Source organism: Haliotis asinina, chromosome 7, assembly GCF_037392515.1.
Source record: "Haliotis asinina isolate JCU_RB_2024 chromosome 7, JCU_Hal_asi_v2, whole genome shotgun sequence".
NCBI classification, from domain to species: Eukaryota; Metazoa; Mollusca; class Gastropoda; order Lepetellida; family Haliotidae; genus Haliotis; species Haliotis asinina.
In genome coordinates, this window is record NC_090286.1 from 31,389,331 (window position 1) to 31,405,418 (window position 16,088).

A 16,088-nucleotide genomic window follows, 5' to 3' on the forward strand; every position below is an offset into this window, starting at 1 on the left:
GTCCCTACTCCGGCCGCTGAAGCCATGGACTACTACGACTGGGACCTCCCACCCCCAGTCGTACCAGTTCATCCGACCCCTGTAGGTGGGAGACTAGGGATCTTCTGGGCCAACTGGACATTCCTGGAAGACCCGTTTGTTTGCAAGATCCTGAGAGCCGGCTACAAGCTACCACTAGCCAGAGCTCCGCCGTTGACTACCACTCCCCTGTCACGAGGGTACTCAATAGATCAACAGGTACTTATCCTAGAAAACATCAACATTTTATTAACAAAACATGCTATAGAGATAGTGTCAGAACCCCATCTCTCCCCGGGGTTCTATTCACCCATCTTCCTGATACCCAAGAAAGGTTCCACCAAAATGCGGATGATTCACAACATGGCGACTTTCAACAACCTGTATTTAGCCGAGCCCCCGCATTTCCGAATGACATCACTGGATCAGATCCGAGCCAAATTGTCACCCGGAGCTTGGATGGCCAGCCTAGATTTACAGGATGCTTACCTGCACGTTCCTGTATTCCCACGCCACAGGAAGTTCCTGCGTTTCATATTCAACGGAGTACACTACCAGTGGCGAGTGCTGCCGTTTGGAATTTCTACGGCCCCGTGGCTTTTCACTCGGTTCACACTGCCTGTCACCCGGTTTCTGCACCTCCAGGGGATAGACTTCGATCCTTACATCGACGATTGTTTTCTAAATCACTGCAATCCTCAGTTGCTACGCAAACAACTGGACTTCTCCACACGCCTACTTCAACAGTTGGGATGGATTATCAATTTCGAGAAGTCGCAACTGAAACCAACGCAGGAGTTAACGTTCATTGGGGGGTTGTTCCTGACTCGGCTCAATCTAGTCAGGGTCCCTCCCGATCGATGGCAGAAGATTCTCGCCTTTACGGATCGAGCTCTGTCCCTACCTCTCACCCTCAGAGAATGGCAGTCTCTGTTGGGCTTGTTGACGTCGGCGCAGGACCTCACCCTCAGAGGACGGCTTATGCTGCGCCCACTACAGAGGTTCCTATTACCATTCATTCGAGAGAACGACCTCCAGTCGTCATTTCTTCTACCCCCGCACCTGCATCAGTACCTCAGGTGGTGGACGGTAGAGTGGAACGTCTGCGCCGGTGTTTGTTTGACAAACTTCAACCACGACCACGAATTGTTTGTAGACGCATCCCTCTTGGGATGGGGTGCTCATTTGAACGGCCAGACAACCTCAGGGCTGTGGTCAGACGCCGAAAAGGAGTGGCATATCAACAGCCTGGAGATGCAAGCAGTCATCCTAGCGGTTCGCCACTGGCTACCGGTCCTAACAGACTCCAGACTCCTGGACGTGTCGTGTGGGTGATTCACAATCAGGGTACAACCAGGTCCAAACAACTTCTGGACCAGATGTTCCTGTTAGCGGATCTGGTAGACAGCAACGGCATCGTGATCGCGGCTCGTCACATTCCCGGCTGCAAAAACATTCTGGCAGACGCCCTGTCGCGCCCCGGCAAACCATCCCCGACGGAGTGGATGCTTCATCCGGACGCATTTCGCCAGATTTGCTGGCAACTCGGGAGACCACTGGTAGATCTTTTTGCCACCAGTTTCAATCACCAGTTACCAACGTACGTATCTCCCGTGCCGGATCCACAGGCGTGGGCAGTCGACGCGATGTCTCTATCATGGGAAGGACTGGACGCATATGCGTTCCCTCCTCCAATTCTTCTCTCGGATGTAATCGCCAAGATCAGACTGACGCAGAACCTCCGACTGCTTTTGGTCGCACCTTGGTGGCCAGCCAGATCGTGGTTTCCCGATCTTCGACGGCTCGCCAGCGGAGACCCTTACAAACTTCCAGAGTGGTTGCATCTGCTTCGACATCCACACAGTCGACAGCTGCATCCGGATCCACGGCGATTCCATCTTCACGCATGGGTCATCTGCAGAGAGTATTAAAGGCTAAGGGCTACTCTGCGCACGTGGCGAACGTTATAGCTTGCGCGCATAGAGTTTCTACCCGTTCTTTATATGACGACAAATGGCGCTCTTTTGAGAATTTTTGCGCACGAAGATCTCAAGATCCCATGGCAGCATCTCCTCAGTTTGTGGCACAGTTCCTTCTCTACCTACGGAACTCTAGACATCTCAAAGGCAGTACCTTAGGCACCTATTTGTCAGCTTTGAATTCTGTCCTTGCTATCAAGTCAGATTCACAGATCTCCAAGATACCGGAACTTATTGCGCTTCTCAAAGCTTTCAAGCTGGAAGACCAGAAGACCAAGTTTCGTCCTCCAGCTTGGGATCTTAATGTTGTCCTTCAACATCTCAGAGGGCCGCCGTACGAGCCATTAGAAGAAGCCTCCTTTGAACATCTTTCCAAGAAGACGGTTTTCTTACTATCATTGGCAACAGCGGCTAGAGTCAGCGAGATCCATGCTCTTGACGTTACTCAGATCCGATTTGAACAGTCAAGACACGGACGTGCTCATTTGGGTTTGCTTTGGGATTTTGTGGCTAAGAACCAGCTTCCCGGGCAGCCTAACAGGTTATTCTCCATCCCTCCTTTGTCTACGATCTTGGGTCATCATGACTTGGAGGAGGAGCTGCTATGTCCAGTCAGGGCTCTCAGATGCTATATTAAAAGGTCAGCCTCTAGGAGACGATCCCGCAAAAGGTTATTCATTCCCTTTGCCGTGTCCTGCAAAGGTGAAGTAAACAGAAATACTATTGCCCTCTGGCTCAGATCGACTATCCTGGCGGCCTATGACGACAAGCACCTGCCTCATCCGGTAGCAAGTAACCCGCACGAGATCAGGGCCTTGGCGTCTACGATGGCCCTCCATCGGAACTGCACAGTACCGCAGATCATGGAGGGCTGTTTCTGGAGGTCATCAACTGTCTTCGCATCCCACTACTTGAGGGACTTGGCAGTTGAAGACGTGGAGGGATTACAGTCATTTGGTCCATTGGTGGTTGCTCAGCAACTTACCCGACCATCCGCCCATTAGGTAACTACACTTCTACTTACCTTTGGTCTTAAGATTAACCTCACCCCCAGGGTGCGTCGGTTTTTCTTTGGAGTTCTATTGGGTTGCTCTTTGTCCTGTTCCAGGTATTATCCTGAGACCGTTGACATTGGCTTTCCCGAGTTCTCCTGATGCATGTGCACTGTTTGCTGAGGGATGGTCCTCTGGAGTCCACACCACCATCCATCTGTCGAAGCCATATGCATAAGACCTATGGTAAGGTAAGTTAAAAATTTATTAAAATCTAAATATTTTAGATATTTAAATACTTACCTTACCATAGGGCGGTGACTCCCTCCTAACGCTGGATGCTCCTCCCCACTTTGGACTCTTCGGACCTTCCGGTTGACGGTAAAAGTGAATTTTGGATTCTGCGCTCTCGCGCGAGTGGAGAGATCACGTCACTTCCGTGACTACATTCGTAGATTACATGAGGTAGCCATCGAGGGGATGGCGAATCAACGACTGTCTGATCTCGTTTAGCGAAGCTAGAGGTAATATGCATAAGACCTATGGTAAGGTAAGTATTTAAATATCTAAAATATTTAGATTTTAATAAATCTGTTGAGAACAGAAGTAAGAGAGATGTTTGTTTTTTCGTCATCTAAGTCCAGATTACAAAGTATTGTTCTCATCACTAGCTACTTGTCAGGTCTGTCATTTTGAGTCAATAATTTGTAATTCAGAGACTTTGAATTATAGAGCAAGCTTTAGGACTCGTAAAGTAAAGTCGAATGTGGGTGAAACCAGTTTACAACGTGTCCAGATTTGACAGATTCCACTGTAGTCAAATTGATATGCATATGACTGCCTTCTTTGTGAAGTCAGGAGAAGACCACCTTCATTAGGGGCATAGTATGTTTAGGGAGACGAGCACTGTCATTTCTTGAAAGTTATGTTTATCTGTCCCTTCAAAAGTCAAGGAAGTCAAGATTTGTGTGAACGTTTTGTATTCAGGAATGTTCTACGCAATTTCATCTCAAACCTGCTACGTGACCAGGGTCATCAGGAGAGCCACCACACCACAGTCCGAGGCATTGTCAGACAGCTTGAAGCAAAGTATGTTGTCACTGTACATTGGGGCTGCAACGATTTGGTTTGATTCATCGAAAATTGAATCTCACAACTTAGTTTCAAGAGCCATTATCGCTATTTCGATTTAATATTTGAATACCTATTTAAATTATTTCACAGCCAGAAATGTAATTTTGACTCAGCTTGGGCAGTTTTAAGCAGCGGAATAAGTCCAAATGCGATTGGAAGATGCTGGGTTAATTATCCAGTGAGAATTGCTGAAAGTAGATATCTTCAAGTTGACAATGGATTTCAGGCTAGAAATTTAAAAAATTCTTGGATGGGGAGTCAGAAAACTAACATGCTGTGCATCCCCACTAAATTCTCTCAACACCCAGAGAGTAGAAGGTTGCAGGTTCAATCCCGGGTCCCCGTCACACTAAAAGGCAATAAAATATGGTACATGCTGGTCCCTGCATGGCGCTCGGCATTAGTGTATAAAACAAGGACCGATCAGCTCAGAGTATAATGTGCCTGAGAGGGGTATCATGCTTAACTGTGGCATGGCATATCAGCTAGGAAGCACTATAAAATCAGCTTAAGTCAGAGCCTGTACAACAGCCACAACATACGCATGCATGTCATCATATGAGCCAAATATTCTTAAGCATGATATAAAACCCCACCTCGCCTCACATTCATTCCAGAAAAACTAACAAATAATTACAAGCATTATACACATGAAACAAAGATATATTTTGTTTCTTTAGATAGATAGTATAAGATAGAATAATACATATTGTTTTGTGTGCCAGGTACCCAAAAGCCCTGGATATTGCAACAGATGATGTGATGCTGTCTACCAGCAGCCAGGAGGAGAGGGAAGCCATTACCTCCTTCTTGAACTTGTCGGCCATGACAACCCAGCACCAGATCCTACCAGACAACCAGACAAGCCTGGTGTTGTGTCTCAACCACCGACAGGCCTCTGTTCGACAGAGTGCTGTGTCCTACTTGCTTGAAAACAATGGGAAGGTCGGTAGCTTTAATAATATGAGCAACACAGAGGGGCAAGCTCAGAACACTACAATCTGAATATTTTTACTCCGGATGACTCAAGCTGCCTATGAGGCACTTAAAACAGACTTACTGGCTCCCAGTAGACCAGTATTGGGATTCAGTAGTAAACATCCTTCCCTACAATCTGAATATTTTTACCCCTGATAACCCAAGCTGCCTATGAGGCACTTAAAACAGACTTACTGGCACCCAGTGGACCAGTAATGGGGTTCAGTAGTAAATGTTGCTTTATGCTACATCAGCAATTTTGCAGCTGTATGTGGCAAATATGAATCCTTCATCGTTTTGGTTAGGTTGATAACTGAGACATGTTCTGGTCTTGATGGAGATATTCTCATTCAATAAGCATACAACATGAAAAATGGATACTTAGAAGATGTAGTGGCTCTCATTAAAATTATCAGAACCAAATTTAGCAAGTATTTGTCCTGTTGTCAGCCTGTTCATTGAACCCTGTTAATGGTTCATAGATTTTCCATGTGATCTCTCTCTGAACATTTAAGACAAATCCTTGTCAGATACAACAGTTTGTATATTCTGTGACCTTATGATCAAGAGCTTCTTATTAAATGATAAACCTGTTTGATTTGCTTAGCTTGATGACACAGACTTCATCTCTGAGTCTGTACTGGCACGACTGCGAGATGACAACCCAGAGATTGTGAAGATGATTCTGCAGTATATCAAGGTCAGACTCGCCTCAGTGTTGCCTCTGTCAGTCCCATAGCCCCTATTTGTTATCATGGTTATATCAATGGTGCCCCTGTTTGCCGCATTGACCCTGTCTGCCCCATGCCTATTTGCCATATTGACATAGCCCCTTTTAGTCCCATTGCTCCTATTTACCATGTCAGTGTGGATCCTCTTTGCCCCCATTGTCTCTAGTGTATGTTATGGATTTCAAATTCATCTTTATTGTTTACACAACGTTTCTGGGGTATTCCTTGCCCCTTCGTCATGGTCCCATCATCCAGCTGTCAAAGGGTCAAGGAATAGCCCAGAAACAATTATCAAAGAAGAAGTTGACATCCATAACATATTGTCTTATATTAGAATACCAACTTCTAAATGCCTGTCTAGAAACCCATTGCCTCTGTTTACCACACTGATGTTGACCCTGTTTGCCAAAGTGCCCCTGCCCAGAGAGTGTAGGTCGCAGGTTCAATGCCCAGCCATGTCATAACAAAACACATTTAAGTATGGTAGTTGTTCCCTGCTCAGCATTAATGGGTAAAATGGAGATGGAGAATATGACCTTTTCCTTATTAACAAAGGTCACCAATCATGTTCAGTCAATGTTCACATGTTTTTGGATTTTGTATCAAACCTCATATTGTGTCATGGTGTTTGTATTCGCAGCTGCCGGATCTGGTTGAGGACAAGGCTGAGTTCCAGAGTTGTCTTCTCCAACTTTTACAGAACTACAGCACGCATTCAAGCAGGTCAGTCACAGCTCAACAGTAACCTCAGTTAAGTCCTGGTGTAGATCCATTGCCAGAGTAGCTCCCAAGTTGTCTTTCTGTAGAGGAGCTGTAGATACTGATCTTTGTCTGACCTGGCTGACTGCCTCTAATGCAATGTTATGTCATTGCTCGTGCCATCGACCACTTGTTTGCCTGATTAAGACTAAAGGTGAAAAGCACTGACCTATGTAAACCTGGTATGCTCATATTCACATGCTTTTTTCTATTTCAAAATTATTTCATTTAAGCTTTATTAAGTATCATGATATTGCAAGTCCATTACATGAATCGGTAGTCTAGTAGTTAATGTGTTCATTTCTCATGCCAAAGAACCAGGTTCAGTTCTCCACATGAGTCTAATGTGTGAAACCTGTTTCAGGTGTCCTCACATATTGCTGGAAAATTGCTAAAAGTATCATAAAACCATACTCACCATTACGTGCACTGAAATTGTTAAGATTATGACGAGTTATTTGTAGCAATTCTATTGGCTAATGAGAGAAAAAGTCCTTGTTATTGAATTGATAAGTCCAGAATGTACTCTCTGGTCCAATTTTCGGGTCTTTGTTATCTCATGGCAGTTCAGCTGGTCTTCAGAAACCCATGCTTGCCACAAAAAGCACCCCTGTCCCAGTAGGTGACTGTTGGCATCAGGCGATCAGGTTTGCAATGTCATCGCTTCCCAATTGCACACATCAATGCTCATACTGTTGGTCATTGGGTTGTATGGTCCGGACTCAATTATATATAGACCACTGTCATCTGGCCAGAATATTGCTGAGTGCAGTATATGAATCAACTCACTCACTCGCGCTTATGCTGTGTTTTGTCCCTGCAGCACCATGTGCCCTTATATACTCAAATGGATATGTGAGGAAAAGTCTGTCTCAGAAGACGTTGCCCTGGTTGCCGTGGTAACTCACCTTTTCCTCCTGTCAGGACAAGTGTCCCAGGTCGACCTGGTCAAGCAGGTGTTTGAGTCATCCTTGGCCAAGAGAAACAATCTCCTCAAAGCATTAAAGAAAGGTGGGTCTGCTTTGCATTTCGAGGTCATGATTTCAACATCAAGCTGCAGTGTAGTGTATTAAGTGTTTCTTCCTGTGATTATTACTCTGGTTCGATCCCCCACATGAGTACAATGTGTGAAGCCAATATCTGGTGTCCCCTGCTGTGATATTGCTGCAATATTGCTAAAAGCTCTGGAAAACCATGTTCGCACTCATTCTGCAAGTCATATCACAATCTCCAGTTTCAGTGTAACAAGCCTTAGTACCCCACTAGCATAGATCAAAGCTTGTGCCGTTGATCACTGGATGGTCTGGTCTAGACTCAACTGTTTATAGACTGCCATATCCTGCCATATATGTGGAATATTACGATGTACTGGATCAAACAACAAGCACACAAACATTGTCTGCATAATTCCAAGCTGAAGCTTGACTAACTAACTGTCCAAAGAATCAGCATGAATCTTTTGATATGCTTCTTGATGTATTAGTTTACTCTGATATATGCTCATTTGCAGGATAACTCTACCACAGTCTGACTGAAATATCATTGCTCTTCTTTAAAAGTACATTATATTTTTAGACTAAGGTAATCATTCGTAATCCTCTTGTCAACGATGTGTTTAATTTTTCCCTGGTTTGGTCATGTATATTTCTCAACACAGTATGTTGACTTCTGTGTTTCTGTTCAGATTGGTTGCCTCCATTCATGGAAGTTGTTGGGTCCTGTGGCTCTGTTGAAAGTTTTTTTGGTATGAATGAAATGCTGATGAAGTGTCTCGGACAAGCAATGCTGCAGTGTCATGGTTCTGATTCTGTGAAGCAGGTGAGAATGTAAAGCTTGTCAATCACTCCTTGCTGCTCCGTTTTGAGATTGCGGGTTAGAATTGGCACTCAGCAATTTATGTTTGTTGAATTGGGAAAACATGCTTGGTGACTTTGTCCCTGTATATTTATCGTAGCTTTGTCACCACCATCATTGGGCAATGATGTTGACATCCTCATATAAGGGGTGGTGATGTAGCCTAGTGGTTAAAGCATTAACTTTGGACGCAGAAGATCTTGGTTCAGATGCCCCTTGGGTACAATTTGTGAAGCCCATTTCTGGTGTCCCTTGCCATGATATTGCTGGAGTATTGGTAAAGCAACATGAAACTAGCTCATTCACTCACTCACTCACTCACACAGTGTGATATGAACACTTATATAAGGCAAATTCTGTATGTAATTGTGTTATATCCAATTCACCGTGTCACTCATGCATGTTCACATTGCTTTTATGCCAGTTAATGCAAGTGCTTACATTGCTGTGTTATTGCTTAAAAAAGTAAACACTTGTTCACAGATTTATTTCCTGAGATTGAATCTCTCTCTTTTAGTCATATATTTAGTGAAATATGACTTTGTTACTTTGTAACTTTGTTACAGTTTCGAGCTCTGTACAATCTGAAAGACTCTGCTCCGAGGCTTGGTGCGTTCACATGTCTACTGATGGCCAGCATGTGTGAATCCATGACAGCTACAGATGATGACAAGCTGAAGATACAACTTGGCCTTGAACTTCTCCACATTGCACAGAATATTGCAACGGACAAGGTAACTGCACAACTTTCTGTATGTTTCCTAATTTTGACTCATGCTTATTTGCTTATCTCCTCCCTCTCTGTGAAGATAGTGGAACACCTGAAATCCCTTGGAGTTCTCTCGGATGTACCCAGAAGCCTCCCTTTCCCGCCAATATGGCCATGCTTGTCACTCTGTCCTTCATCGCCCAATGTTGGCGGCACTTTGGGTCCCTAAACGGCGATAAGTTTTCGCTCATATTTTGGTCATGTAAACTAAATTGTGTCGTATTTGTTTTTTGGATTGTAATTATTTTCGTCATGATGTAAAATTATTGTTGAAATATATAAATTTTCATGTGTTTTGGAGACATTTTCTACCACTTAGACTTGGTTGTAGTTGATGAAATCATGCTCTCAGTGTAAATTATGACTGTCAGTGGTTGATCCACATATATTATGTCCTTCGCTGTGAATTTACATTATAATTATATACTGTTCAAAGGTGTGCTAAGGACAAACAATGTAGGCTCTCTCAAGTCGTGTAATATATCAGTTGATCCTGCTTCTAGTAACCGTATGTTGATCTCAGTTGACATTCATGACTTTAGTGATCAGCCAGATGTACCCAGGGGGCATGGTCGAGGTATCAGCAAGATTTCATCTAGATCTCAGACTAGATCCCTACATGATGTTGGGGTTAGCTTAAGCCCAAAACGTTGTGGGGCAGAATAAAACAAGAAGATGTAACTCCCAAGAATCAGATTTATTCTTTTTTTAAATTCCTAATGGATAATAATAAATATAATGAGAATATTTGAAATATACATTTTCAAGGCTAGATATCCTGCTCGAAGCACACAATCTAATCATGATCACCTGAGGTAACCCAAGTTGACTGTTAGGCGCTAGATGGTTAATAGTTTCATGACTCACTTAACCGGCTACCCATTTTCTGTTTGGTGAACAGAGGCAGTGTTGAGCAAACTCACTTGCCTAAGATAAGACCACATGTGTCACACATACTTCATTGTGCGGCAGGCTGGAAGTCCTGGAAACTCTCACAAGTTAAGCTGTCACACATGGTCACCCATCCAAGGACTCTCCATGCCCATCGTCGCTGAAGTTCAACTGATTGTGACCTGAGTGCTTTGCACAGGACTACACACCATCACAGCAGATGATGTCTGCCTGTATGTGATAACCATGAACTAAGGCATAATTTCCTTTCCACATTGTGGTAAAACTGAAAAACTTGTCAGCAACAGAAATTGTAATTGCTTTGATGCATATTTCAGAAACTGATGTCCGCCAAGCACACCACCTCCTCTTCGGGGAAGGTATCTCTCAAGTCTGTTCTGCAGGGCTGTGTGGTGAGCTTCAAGAAAAATGGCAAGATTCCCCCTGTGATGATGGTATACATGCTTGGGCAGCTGATCAGGTCAATGACTGTGCCAGAAGAACTTTTGAGTAAGTAGTACTTGTGAAAATCAAGACATTGTCTATTAGTATTACTGTTCATTTTCCCAGTCTTTAGGAAATATTGAAGCAGATTTTACACTTTAACATTGAGTTCAATGCAACATTAATACCAACTCATTCACCATCTTTTCTAACTTCATAAAGTCTGCCAATCAGAAATGTCTCCCTTAGGCATCCTAGTAACCTATGATGATGGGTCTATATGCAAGTTTGCTCTGATTTTGTTTCTCGGTTTGTGACCACCATACTATTGCTCATTGTGTTCACCAAACCATAAAGGCACTAATCTATAGGGTGGTGAGGTAGCCAAGTGGTTAAAGCATTAGCTCATCATGCCAAAGACCTAGATTCGATGGGTACCCACATGGGTACAATGTGTGAAGCCCTTTTCTGGTGTCCCCTGCTATGATATTGTTGGAATATTGCGGAAAGTGGCGTAAATGTAAACACACTCACTCACTAATCTATAACTGGAATGGATTCAAAACATATTACTCTCAAAATATTCATCATATGCACATGCTTCAGTTTGCCAATGAGCAGTACTTTTAAGCCCCAACTTATATTGTGCCATTATTTTAAACAGATAAGTGATCTTAGAAGGACGAATGATGAATATGATGCTAACAGTATCATTTTCCACGTGTATATTTGGCTGCTTTTCTAAACATTACCTTATTTTTGTCAACAACATTCAACAAGTCTGGAGTCTAGAGGTCCAGGCTCTCGATACACAAAGTACTCTTAATGTTATATCCTGTGATAACTCCACTGTTTACCATGTCAAAGAGCTACAAATTCCTTGTGGATTTGGGCCCGGACCTCTGTATGTTACAGTGGTTTCTTGATTTATTTTTGCAGAAACAGAATTCTGGTGTTTCCATGGTGATGGGAGGAGCTCAGATGCTTGGTTGAAGACAGTGGTTCACCTGTTTAACCTGCTACTTGATCTGGTTGATGACCGAGCCACTGCGGCTCATGGGAAGACTTTGGTTGCTGCTTTCTTGAAAGTAAGTAGGTCGGAGTGTTAGCTCATGTGTGTCTGTTAAATAATGTCACTTATAGCTGACTTGGGGTGGTGGAGCAGAGTAGCTGTTAAATCATTCACTCCTCACTCACCCACTCACTCACTCACTCACTCACTCACTCAGGCTGAAAATGTTTTAGAAACATGAATGTGAGTCGTGAACAATACCTTGATGAGGTCGCAGCACCCCATGCTTGCTTTAAGAAATACTTCATCCCATTCAAATAGTGGCAGAGGGTGGCTGTGAGGATCAGGTGACTCTGAAGGTATGGGTTCAAGTCACAAATGGGATGCAACACAACAAAAGTACTAGAATGTGTACTGAGAAAGTGTTGTCCCAGATATAACATGTGTTACATGATGAAAATAGGATTGTTATTATGCTTAACCAGGATAATAATTGTGCACTAACAGCATTGATTGTTGCTTGTCCTGTATGTCAGTGCATTGTCTGTGCCAGTGTTTGAATGGAGTAAAACATGGTTTAGAGACTGTTTCTACTAAGTCTAGCCTTGCTGTTTTCTTTCTTTACTGATGAGAAGAGTCAGTACCAATCCTCTTCCTTTACAGACTGTTTTTCCAGACAAGCTGCAGCTGTTGAAGCTGTTCTGTCTTTTGTGGACCCAGCATGCCAACCCACACAGTACTGACCTTGACCTGTCGGAGGCCCTCCAGGCCCGGGCCCTGTGTCTTGGCTTCATCCAGATGCAGGCCCTAGAGGAGAAGACAGCTGTGCACATCCTTGATAGACCTGGCCCAGGTTGGTTCGACCCTGTGTGGAATTTTGGTTAAAATAGTTCCCAGCAACCTGTATACTCATAAACATGCGGATTAGAACTGGTGTTCAGTAACCCATGCTTGTCGTAAGAGGCGTCAGTGGGATCAGATGGTCACTGACTTAATTGATACATGTTATTGCGTCCCAGTTGAATAGATTGATGCTTATGATGTTGGTCACTGGATTGTCTGGTCCAAATTAGATTATTTACTGATTGGAAATATAGATGGAAACATACATGACACTTGAGATGAAGTATGACACTTGAGATGAAGTTAGATATCTACACTGCTGCAATTTTCAGGTGAGCGTTCTGATGCTAAATAAAAATTATCCTCTGTTGTATCCAGTGCTGTGCAGCCTGCTGGTGGTGTTCTCAAGCCCTCATGATCGTCTGCGGGAGCTGAGTCTACACTGTCTAGGGACGCTGTACAAGCAGTCCGGCACAAACACTGCCCTGTATAAGCCGCTGGTGGAGACCATCATTCTTAGTCAGGAGGAGCTGTCCAGTGATCCAACCCACATGGCACAGGTCAGTCTCAGTCCTTGTGTAATACTGTTTTCTCTAACACAAGGAACAGTTTAAACTTCAGATGTCTGCTGACCACATTAGCACCTTGAAAGATGTATTTGAGTGAAGACTGGAATTACCCTAAGACTGGAAGACCTGAAGCCATGTCTAGCAAAGATAATGCTTTTTAGGAAGTCATTGACCAATTGGAAGACCTCAGGTGCAAAAATTTCTGGATCCATTGTCTTTTTGGCAAAGGACTCAAATGTTATGACATATGCCTTGCTGATTTGGTTAACTCATGTCATCTGTTCCCAACTGTGCAAATTGATGCTTATGCTGTTGCTCATTGGATTGTCTGGTCCAGACTCTATTATTTACAGACTGCCACCATATAACTGGAATATTGCTGAGTGCAGCAGAAAACTAAACTCACTCATACTCGTTTATAAAGTTTGATATGTGCCACCTCAGAGAAAGGTTGTTCTACTTACCCATTAATCTCTACTGCTTGTGTCTAGTTTGAAAACATGTGTATTAATTAGTTGAACAATAATATACTAGATTGGTGGATTCCTGCCAAAGTCACTAGATTGACTGCAAAAGTCACTTTGGTTGTGATGTCACTTTCATTCTGTTGCAGGTGTTTGTAAACATGATTGAAAAGACAGAGGCACAAGAACAGAAGTCCTCTCCCAAGCAGAGACGCAGGAGGTCACGCTCTCACTCTTACGTATCAGGAGCTCTTGAAACTCTACTGGAAGTTCTGGTTACCACAACAACACCACTTTGGATTGTCAAACCACTTCTGGGAATGTTTCATTCCATCAACAGAGTGGTGAGTATTTGTGTTATGTTCCCTTCCATCAACAGTGTGGTGGGTGTTTGTGTTATGTTCCCTTCCATCATCAATATGGTGAGTGTTTGTGTTATGTTCCCTTCCATCAACAGTGTGGTGAGAGTTTGTGTTATGTTCCCTTCCATCATCAATATGGTGAGTATTTGTGTTATGTTCCCTTCCATCAACAATGTGGTGGGTGTTTGTGTTATGTTCCCTTCCATCATCAATATGGTGAGTGTTTGTGTTATGTTCCCTTCCATCATCAATATGGTGAGTGTTTGTGTTATGTTCCCTTCCATCAACAGTGTGGTGAGAGTTTGTGTAATGTTCCCTTCCATCAACAGTGTGGTGAGTGTTTGTGTTTTATGGGTGAAAAATGTAAAGATTTAGTTGAAGAAGAATAAATGCATCTAAAAGAAGATCTTGACACATACTAAAAGCATCTTTGTGCGGAGATGTTGTGGCAGAACAGGTCTCCATGTTGTAAGAGCCATCTGTAAAGAGATTTTAGTAGTCTCAGTCTTTACCTGTTACCCACAAGGCATTGGGATCTTGCTCATGCTATCATCTACTGGTTTGAAGAACAAATCGTCATAAAATGCTTCATAATTGCATTGTATGGGCAAGGCCCATGAGACTTATTTAGACGATTGTTCATTTGCGTCTGCTGCTTATACTGTCAGTGTGCATGGTAGACATTTATAAATATTGGCCCATTACCTGTCAACCAATGTCAACTGAAAAATGTCTTGGGTTTAGAAAATGTTATCTGCCATAATTAAATGAATAACAAAATAGGCTCTCATGGCAGACTGATGCTATATGTCTTTTCCATTGTATTGTCTGCAATATACAATTCATATCTGCCAGTTTGTGCCATCAAGACTAGTCAGTATTACAGATGTATTCTATTTGAAACATGAGAGAGTAAATACTGCACTTTTGCCACAAACAAGTTTGATTGTGTGGCTGATAAGAAATTCAAGTATAGGTTTTCATGTCAGTTCATCACTTTGTTGGTATGTTTCAGGAAAACATGACACAGTTACTTCCCTTACTTGACCGTCTGCTCCAAGTTCCTGGGGACAAGTTTGGTAGCCTGGAGCTGGATTGTGTGGAACTGCTGCTCGAGAGATTCACCACGGAAACCATAGCTTGTGTCCAGGATGACAGTCTGCCTCTCAACATCCTCACCAAGGCCATAGAGTCCAAACTCTACCTAGTTCAGTCCCGTCAATCTGTTGCAGAGATAGCCATTGATCAGGTTTGTTGTCCCATGCAAATAGGATAGAATACATCTGGCTTGAGTTTTCCTCAGCAAGTTTGGCAGGATTTGATATATATTATTGTTGCTTTGTCATTGTTAACAGGCAAAGTGGTATTGGTTTTCAGGTGTTAATTGTTTTGAAAAATGTTTTTTTGCATAGAGCATTGAAGGGATAAAAGAAGAACTTGTGTGTATGGTCGTAGCACATTGAGTAATTTACTGAGTGAGGTAATCACTGTAGCATTGTTTCTAAGTGGCCATTTATAAAACAGACAGACAGATGCACACACATTCATATGTAAGTGAAATAATCATGATTCTTTTTCAGAAGAAGTCCTCCTTGGGGTACATATAGAGCATTAAAATGTCCATTTTAAAATGCCTACGACAGTTGTAACAATATTGAATAAAATATTTTACAAAACAAAAAACTCGTTTTGTCTTGTGAGACCACCCCTACAGGGCCCCTACCTGGGCCCCTTGACAGCCAAGAGCAGGTAACTCCCGCCGCGAACCTCGCACCTCACTTTTCATACTGTCGTCATAAGAGACAGACGTCCAGCACAAAGACACAAGTACTGTCAAAGCTTACGGATAACTATGAGTGAGAAGACTTCTAACTCTGTATGTATGGCTCCTTTTTTATGCACGGGCGCTATTAGGAATTCATAGGTTAGACCTTTTCATTCATGAAATGTTGTAACTTTACGTGGTGTCCGCGTCTTTCAGCCATGTGGCTGACAAGATGGCGGTCAGCATGTTCCGCATGGTTAATGTTTCCAGCCTTGTTAATTAGAAAATTAGGCGTGGATTCTATTGCTATGGGGTGATTATGGATTTTTCCTTTGCTTGCAATTGGTATGTTTTAGTATAGTATCCTTTATGGCTTCTCTACTTAAGCGCATTGGGGGCTATTCATACAGTTCAGTATAATAGCTGCTATTTTTTACAGATTAGATATCGCCGGTGCGTTTTATTTTTCTCTGTAAAAATTATGTGTGCTTAGTGGATTTACGGACCTTGCTACTACATAGCTT

The 16,088-nt window shown here is 43.0% G+C and overlaps 1 protein-coding gene across 1 annotated transcript in view; it reads left to right on the forward strand.

Moving 5' to 3' along the window:
- Positions 1-16,088, forward strand: part of LOC137291042 (HEAT repeat-containing protein 1-like) — a 53,471-nt gene that overhangs the window by 9,523 nt on the left and 27,860 nt on the right. Inside the window, exons 9-21 of the mRNA XM_067822301.1 lie at positions 3,977-4,078; positions 4,849-5,068; positions 5,709-5,801; positions 6,473-6,555; positions 7,415-7,602; positions 8,276-8,409; positions 9,012-9,179; positions 10,444-10,615; positions 11,489-11,637; positions 12,225-12,414; positions 12,783-12,964; positions 13,587-13,781; positions 14,815-15,048. Of these exons, the coding sequence (XP_067678402.1) occupies positions 3,977-4,078; positions 4,849-5,068; positions 5,709-5,801; positions 6,473-6,555; positions 7,415-7,602; positions 8,276-8,409; positions 9,012-9,179; positions 10,444-10,615; positions 11,489-11,637; positions 12,225-12,414; positions 12,783-12,964; positions 13,587-13,781; positions 14,815-15,048 (2,110 nt within the window). The remainder of the gene's footprint in view (positions 1-3,976; positions 4,079-4,848; positions 5,069-5,708; positions 5,802-6,472; positions 6,556-7,414; positions 7,603-8,275; positions 8,410-9,011; positions 9,180-10,443; positions 10,616-11,488; positions 11,638-12,224; positions 12,415-12,782; positions 12,965-13,586; positions 13,782-14,814; positions 15,049-16,088) is intronic.